This window comes from Limulus polyphemus, unplaced genomic scaffold (assembly GCF_000517525.1).
Source record: "Limulus polyphemus unplaced genomic scaffold, Limulus_polyphemus-2.1.2 Scaffold4712, whole genome shotgun sequence".
Lineage (NCBI taxonomy): Eukaryota > Metazoa > Arthropoda > Merostomata > Xiphosura > Limulidae > Limulus > Limulus polyphemus.
Window position 1 is genome coordinate 33,666 of NW_013670322.1, and position 9,120 is coordinate 42,785.

The 9,120-nt window shown below is 34.6% G+C and overlaps 2 protein-coding genes across 2 annotated transcripts in view; one reads left to right on the plus strand and one right to left on the minus strand.

The window, feature by feature from the left end:
- The window catches only part of LOC106471581, a 10,766-nt gene extending 9,067 nt beyond the window's left edge, over positions 1-1,699 (minus strand). The window contains exon 1 of the mRNA XM_013932187.2: positions 1,465-1,699. Coding sequence (XP_013787641.1) covers positions 1,465-1,626 — 162 coding nt within the window. The 5' untranslated portion in view covers positions 1,627-1,699. The remainder of the gene's footprint in view (positions 1-1,464) is intronic.
- A 4,818-nt stretch (positions 1,700-6,517) lies between these two features.
- LOC106471579 (E3 ubiquitin-protein ligase Su(dx)-like) overlaps positions 6,518-9,120 on the plus strand; it is a 36,251-nt gene continuing 33,648 nt past the window's right edge. Inside the window, exon 1 of the mRNA XM_022400197.1 lies at positions 6,518-6,620. The gene's annotated coding sequence lies outside the window, so the exon portion shown is untranslated. The remainder of the gene's footprint in view (positions 6,621-9,120) is intronic.

The window sequence follows — 9,120 nt, forward strand, 5'->3', positions numbered from 1 at the left end:
AGAATTCACCATCACATTATAACACCCCACAGCTGAAAGGGCGAGCATGTTTGGTGTGACGGGGATTTGAGCCCGCAGATTGCGAGTCGAGCGCCCCCTAACCACCTGGCCATGGCGGACCCTTCTAGTGGTATTCATTGCAATACTAATGATATTTTCGTTTATCTTGTTTTATGTGACTTATAATTTATATACACTGCTAGTAATCCTGTAACCAACAGAGACAATGGATCCACGAGTAATGTAGTGCATAAATAGTTTAGAAACACGTATTTAAAAAGACGACAGTGACCACATCAGTAATTCTAGGGTTAATTAAAGGCTCTGAACAAGTTGAAATGTTGTCACGCGTCCTTGAGTAAAAATGTCGTGTGTTGCCATATTGTCACGCCTTGTTAGATAAAACTGTTGGATGTTGTCATGTTGGATAAAAGTATTGTGTATGCCATACTGTTAAATCTCGTTGTTGTTGAGAGTTGTCATGGTTAGTAGCAGGGATGAAATTTTGCCGGTACTAAGTACCGGAACTTTTTTTTTTCTTTAAGGCGGTACTAGTACCGGGACTACTTTTTTTACCGGGACTTATTCGGGCTGCTTTGTCGATTTTTATGTTTACACGTAGATTTTTTTTTTTCTTTTTCAAAAACAGATCCTCAGCTAAGTACCTATACTTTTTTTTTTTTTTAGAATATCACCCCCGACTCGTAGTTTATACGTGTTCAGTGTTGTCTGACTCATTAGACAAATGTTTAGTTTTACGATGCTTCACTTACGTAAATAATTACTATTATGAAACTGATAATGTACCTGTAATTTAATCATTTTCAAGTAAGATTATCAAAAATAATAACGTGAGATTACTTTCTTCGCCAAAGTTTGTAATTTCAGTGAAGAAATGAAAGAATCCGTGAAAAGACTATACCTAAAAACCTAAAAAAAAAAACTAGTTACTTTCTGTTACTTATTATATCCTGGCGGTATGAAACGTAACTTAGTGCGTTCTATGTACCATAAGCTAAATATGTCCCCAGATGGAACAGAGGTAAGTCCACAGACGTATAACGCTAAAATCCGGGGTTCGATTCCCCGTGGTAGGCATAGCAGCATAGCCCAATGCGGCTTTGCTCTAGAACAAACAACTATCTATACAATTATGATTTCGTATTTTTTTCACACTGTTTTAATTAATTTATCTTTATCATTTATTAGCGCTAAACCTAGATAAAAGTACCACATATTATTAAATTTGAAAGAACAGTATATCTATAAAATAGACTAATTTCATAATTTTTGTTAGGACGTAAAGATTTTGTAGTAATTTAAACTGCGTTATTACTGATTCGCGCTAAGCCTAGAAAAAGGAAATGTATCAGAAATATACTCTCACACCCAATATCCGTTCTAATAAATTGAAAGTCAGTTAAAGTTTAGGAGAGTATAGGAAAACCTGTTGTTCTCTCCTACCGAGGTCAGCAGTCGAAGAACTCCTTCTACCGTTTTCAGATAGCTTTTGTCCAGATTAACTAGCTTATTTTCTGAGTTTCTTTGGTCAACACTGTTGTTTTCGTCCGAGTCACTTGTTGATCTACTTGTGGTTGATCTTTTCGCTTCCTCTACAGTTGCCATGTTCACCCACCTTCTCTTCTGCTCAGTGCACGCACCACGTGTTACTGTCTCGAAACTATTAAAAGTATTTACGGTTGCTGTAATTCTTACATCACGGAAGTCGAGCCGCGGAAGGAAGTCTGAGTTCATTCGACAGGGTATTGAAGCACTCAAACTTGTAATAAAGCAGTGTTTCAATGCCCTGTCGACTGAACTCAAACTTGTAATAAAGCAGTTCAGTCGACAGGGCATTGAAGCACTGCTTTATTACAAGTTTGAGTTCAGTCGACAGGGCATTGAAGCACTGCTTTATTACAAGTTTGAGTTCAGTCGACAGGGAATTGAAGCAATGATTTATTACAAGTCTGAGTTCAGTCGACAGGACATTGAAGCACTGCTTTATTACAAGTTTGAGTTCAGTCGACAGGGCATTGAAGCACTGCTTTATTACTCGAACACATTTAGATTTTCCAGGTTTGATTTCGAAAGTCGAATGACTGCATTCAAATAACTATAGTTTTTTTTGTATTTGAACACAGATTATGTGAGCTTGATTTTTAAAGTTATGACATCATTTTCTGTAATAAAATTTTCTGTAATTTTTTCGCCGTGTATGGAGTGATATAATATATATATATATGTACGTATCTAAATTCTCAGAAATAAAAAAATGACTTTATTTGTTTGTTGTTAAGCTCAAAAAGTTACTCAATGGACTATCCGTGCTCTGCCCATCGCAGGTATCAAAACCTGATTTTTTGCGTTATAAATCCTCAGACTTACTGCTGAGCCACCAGGGGCATGAAACTTGAAAGGACTCTATAGATATATAAATAAATGATTTTTCTCTTACTTCACTCCTAAGACTAAGGATGCATTTTTGGAATTCACTGCAGCATAACTTTTGCAACACTTACGTTTCGCTGTAATATATTAAGTTTTGCAACACTTACGTTTCACTGTAATATATTAAGTTTTGCAACACTTACGTTTCACTGTAATATATTACGTTTTGCAACACTTACGTTTCGATGTAATATATTAAGTTTTGCAACACTTACGTTTCGCTGTAATATATTAAGTTTTGCAACACTTACGTTTCGCTGTAATATATTAAGTTTTGCAACACTTACGTTTCACTGTAATATATTAAGTTTTGCAACACTTACGTTTCGCTGTAATATATTAAGTTTTGCAACACTTACGTTTCGCTGTAATATATTAAGTTTTGCAACACTTACGTTTCGCTGTAATATATTACGTTTTGCAACACTTACGTTTCGCTGTACTATATTAAGCACACAATTTCATAAAGATATACGTTATTTAGTCACACCACTAAAACACCATCAGAGTAACTCAACTTTACGTTTAAGCATACAATATGTAGCATTCTTCTGCCAAACCACGCCCCCGGTAGCTCAGCTAAATATCGGGTTTCGATATCCGTTGTAGACAGAGCACAACAGCCCACTGTGTAGCTTTGCGCTTATTAACAACAATCAATCTTACCAAACCAGATCTAGGTTAGAATTATATAATGTACATCATAAAGACGATACGACTACACGTGGAAGTGTGGCAAATATTCAAAAATGAACTGTACGGCACTGTAAAAACGTTTTGTTTTTTTTGTCTCTCACGTGATATGTTATATAAATTAAGGTAATGTAAATATAATTCATTGGCATTATAAAATAAGTATACAGTAAAACAAAAATCTATACAGTGAACGAGGGGACTTGAAGTTCTGATCTCGACAGAAATTTATGAACTGGACCTTAATTTCCTATGTCCCGGCATGGCCGAGTGGTTAGGGCGCTTGACTCGAATCCCTGTCACACCAAACATGCTCGCTCCTTCAGCCGTGGGGGCGTTATATAATGATATTCAATCCCACTATTCGTTGGTAAAAGAGTAGCCCAGGAGTTGGCTGATGACTATGATGGTGGTGAAGACTACCTTACACTGCTAAGTTAGGGACGGCTAGCGCAGATAGCCCTCGTGTAGCTTTGCGCCTATTAAAGAAAAATTCTGAATGGGCAATGGTACAAACGAACATTGCCTTGAAACGTTTGTTTGTTTTAGAACAAAGCGACACTGGACTATCTGTTGTTTCCACTGCGGGGAATCGAACCCTGGATTTTAACGTTGTAAGTTCGTAGACATTATTTTGAGTATGTTTACTGAATCCGCAAGTCTTCTCTCACTGACAAATTCCGACTTTTTGGCTCTATGGATCAGATGAGTTTACTTCCCTATCATAATTTGCTGAAGTAGTCCTTATACATGTGTTGAAAACTGCACATTCTTTAACCTTTTGAGTATAACACTCTCTGAAGTTGTAAGTGGTAATTATGAGCCTAATTTAATGCTATTTATTTTTTTTTTTTAATTACTCCTATCGCAAAGAAAAGCTCAAGTTCAAATGGGTCTGTTTCAGAACATTTGAGCAAATTTACATAAATGGTTATCTGGGCAAATCCGTCCTTATTTGTTAGCTTGTAGACTAAAGGGAATGTGACTATCACATTTGTAGCGCATCTACAGCTTCCAGAGTGCGCAACATTTTTTTTTTTTGAGGCAAGTTTTCGTGTGCCAGAAACACTTGGTTTCGCAGTCCTAACATGCTAATTATTAATCCACATCCGGTCCTGATCCATTGGAACAGCCAAGCAAGACAGGTTAGAAACTTAGAAACCATTTCCTGTACTTGATGTATTATATGAAGGCATTCAATCAAACTGGCTTTGAGTAATGGGTACTGGTGTTCTGTTGACTGAAACTAGTTTGGTGAGTCTTATTCCTTGTGAATAGTGAAGTTTCAGTCGGATCTCGGATATTTCATTTATTACATAACTTGTATTACTGATGAAAAAGGTAATAGATACCGAGAATTTATCCAGACAGTTATGCCATCTGAGAATTGTGACTGATAGGCACATGGCAACAGTGAAAATGGCCCAAGAGCACACTTATACTTAACGCAAAGGGTTCGGAGTATACGTTATTTACTATTAGTTTAATCTGTTTGTTTTTAAGTTTGTTTCTTTATTTGTTTTGAATTTTGCGCAAAGCTACACGAGGGCTATCTGCGCTAGCCGTCCATAATTTATGCAGTGTAAGACTAGAGGGAAGGCAGCTAGTCATCACCACCCATCGCCAACTCTTGTGCTACTCTTTTACCAACGAATAGTGGGATTGACCGTCACATTATAATGCCCCCCACGGCTGAAAGGGCGAGCATGTTTGGTGTGACGGGGATTCGAACCCTCGACCCGCAGATTGCGAGTCAAGCTCTCTAACCACCTGACCATGCCGGGCCTGTTTTTAAGTAAGCTGTAAAACAAAGGAACTAAGTGCTATGACTAAGTTTAGAATTAGTATCGCTGAAGAACTTATGTTTTAGGGTGCATCTTAACTGTTTAATTCATTCCTATGAGTTGAATGGTGTATGCTCTGGCGTGGTATAAAGAAAAGCTCCAATAATTTTAAACTCTAGAATTAGTAAAGTGATGGAAATTTATGCCATTAAATATACCATTTTCGTCTATATATAAACCGCAGTTCTCAACATTATTCAAAGTAATTCTTTATCAAACACCGTTTTGATTAGTATCTGTACATTTTTATGTTTAGTTTACATCGTTAGCAAGACCTCAAGTATTGTTGCGCTTCTGTGTTCGTTTGTTAATTTTCCGTAAAAATTCTTTCCGAAGATACTTTAGCGATGCAAGTCCTTTCTTAAATAAAACTAGTTTATTCTTTCTCAATACAACTTTGCAATGCACTTAATTTCTACAGTTACGCTATAACTTAAACAAACGCTATAATTCATAACGAACGATTCACGCGCTTGACTCAATTGCCCATCTCTATCCCTGTCAATTCCATTGTTGCCGTCACTTCTTGGCGGTCTTATATACAAGAATACCACACATCTAGTAAACACTCGAGCATTCAAGAACCTTCGAGAATATCATGGCGTGTTACTAGCGTCACGTGACTTCCGCTGTCGTAACAGTGTCATTGTGTTTTCTTATTTGTATCGATCATATTTTTTTGGCGAGTTTCCAAGTTACATTAAAGTCTTGGGTCATAATAGCTGCGTAAAGGAAGTTAAGATACAACTGAATGATGTGGATCAACTGGTAAGTTGAACAAAAATATTTGGGAAATGACCTTCAGTATAGTAAGTGTAAGTTAGTGTGTTTGGTGTCCAAGTCAAAAGAGGTAATTATCTCTATATACAAATTATTAGTTAGGCTTCACTTGAAATATTGTGTACAATTTGGTCTCATTATTTAAGAAAGGGGGATTCAGAGGATGATGATTTCGGGATGAAAAAGTTATCTTACATGTAATGGTTATGGCCTCTTAATTAATTTTCTTTTGAGAAAAGAACAGTAAACTAAAAGATGATCTTATTGAAATTTACAAGATTATCCGTGAGGATTGAAATGATAAAGGCCTCATTTTTTTGCGATATTCTGAACATAATAGTGTGACAGAGCACTAGTTTAAGATTTGGAAAATATAGACTAGGTTCCTTAACACAACTGCTTTTTTCGAACAGGGTAATTGGTGTAGAATAACACTTTACAAGAGTTTTAAGAACAGACCCGATAAATTCCTGAAAAATACTTGATATAAATAAATTTATATATATATATATTAACGGAAGGTGTGCAATTGTTACTTACTTGTGTTTAACGTATCGTATTGTTGATGGATGCATTATTCCACAAACCTCATTAAAAGTTATTTTCTGCTATAAATTATTTTATTATTTAAAATTTGCTTTCATGTAATCATCATATTAATTATGAACAACGCCATAATTAGGCTATGTTCACGAGAGTTTGATTTTGATGTGTCACGTGACTCTTTAGGTAATGAAAACGTAAGCTACTGTACGGTAATGTTAGGGCTTAAGCCATAAGTTTGGGAGACAGTAGTTGTATTTTTACTTACACTTTTTACAACTTAAAATGAATCGCACCTAAGAATATTATGTATGTTTTATTATAATTATTTTGAAAGTTTTCTTGTGTCAAGTTATGTTGCTTATACATGGCACGTTGTTAGTGCTAAACAAGTTAAAGAATAAAACTACTAATACTATTACTTTGCCTTTTACTAAGACTAAGACATTTTAGTAATAAATACTACTACTACTACTATATAATACTATTACTAGTATTAATAGTAATACTATTTTACATACGTTTCGTTCATAGTAATAGCATGGTCACCTTGACATTAATTAAATTTGTACATGGAGAGTATTGTTCGCATTCATAATCGCAAAATTAAAACCTATTAACTTTATTATTATGAAATTTATAGTTTATTAATTAATAGTAATAATAAAGACGTAAGATTTTACGAGCAGCGTTAGTGTTGTCTTTTTTAGTGTTAATTATTATGAATAATAGTATTACTAGAACTTATAAACCTACGATATAATAATAATATGGGCGTTTAAAAGTAAAGTTAAACGTTATAATTTAAATTTTAACATTATGAGTCGTACTAAAGTAATTGAAAATGAAATACAATACGTGATTGTGAGTTTGATACAAATCACAATCTTATTACGAAATTAGTGTTGATACTGATAGTATCAATTATTTATTATGATGCATTAAAAGTTATTTCTTATCTGTTAGTAATTAAAACTATTTTTTTTGTATATACTATGACTAGCCTAAAGATTACATTCTATACGACTCCTACATGAAACAGTACTTTTTTTCTAGCATTTAAAATATATTTATCAGTTATTACGGATGTGAATGATGCAGTATAACCAATCAACAACTTCTGATGCATACTTTGGTGATGTGGCACCAATCACATCTATTGTTGTTAGTAAAGCTAACAGAATTTTAGGATGTATTTATACAATTGTGTAGGTAACTATCCTTGTTTACCTAGTTGGGCTTCACAGTACTCTGTACAGTTTTAGGCTTCTTACCTTCGAGAACATAGACTTTTAAAGAGGTTTCAATGAAGGGGCTAATTGTAATACGATGATTTGAGGAGGACTTTCAGTAACCTGGAACCCTGAGTATTCTTCACATAGATTTCCAAGTTCACACACGCAAGTTTTAGTTCATGCTTGTGAAAGAAGTAAAAAAATTCATTAATTTTTACTGATGCTGTAACAGACTTTTAGAGTAATCTCCAGTATCAGACACATTTACATCTTGAGGTGGGTGTTGGATACATGTACACAGTATATGTTACGGATTAGCTTGACTTGTGTAAACAGTAGCCAAACTCATTGATGCTGTGTGGTTTATTGTCTGTGCGGAGACATCAATCTTGAAACTAACAACGGAATAATAAAGTGCTGATGGATTGATTTTCATATTTGTGTGTGACCTGTTAATTGGTTGTGTGATTAGTCTGGCCTTCACAGTTTGCAATCAAAAGATACACAACATTAATTGGATTATCAAACAGCTTGTTTATAAATCAGTGGATAATAAGTAATCAGGCTGATCGTTAGACTAAAAGATGCCTAACTGGATTTGTGATTATTGCATAATGATCACACGTGCTTGATTTAAAGATCTGAAATTTATAGCCGAGGTTATTTCATCCCTAGTTCTAAAATCCTTAGGAGAAACCTGTATAGGGATAGGGTAAACTTTGTTGATGTATCTTCTCTTGAGTAAAGAAGGGTAAATTTGTTGATGATATCAAGGTCCTGGATATTTCCGACTGAGAGGAGAATACTGCTGATTTACAAAATGATTTGGATTATTTAGTGAGTTGGGCAAATAAATGCTGATAGCATGTTAACTTATGGTACAATATACACTGTCTAACAACTATTTCCATGTTAACTCATCATTATACAATATACACTGTCTAACAACTGTCTCCATGTTAACTCAAATGGTATAATATACACTGTCTAACAACTGTCTCCATGTTAACTCATCATTATACAATATACACTGTCTCCATGTTAACTCAAATGGTACAATGTACACTGTCTAACAACTGTCTCCATGTTAACTCAAATGGTACAATATACACTGTCTAACAACTGTCTCCATGTTAACTCATCATTATACAATATACACTGTCTAGACAGTGTATATTGTATAATGATGAGTTAACATGGAGACAGTTGTTAGACAGTGTACATTGTACCATTTGAGTTAACATGGAGAGAGTTGTTAGTGTATATTGTACCATTTGAGTTAACATGGAAACAACTGTCTCCATGTTAACTCATCATCATACAATATACACTGTCTAACAACTATCTCCATGTTAACTGAAATGGTACAATGTACACTAACAACTATCTCCATGTTAACTCAAATGGTACAATATACACTAACAACTATCTCCATGTTAAATCTAATGGTACAATATACACTAACAACTCTCTCCATGTTAACTGAAATGGTACAATATACACTAACAACTCTCTCCATGTTAACTCATCATTATACACTATACACTGTCTAACAACTATCTCCATGTTAACTC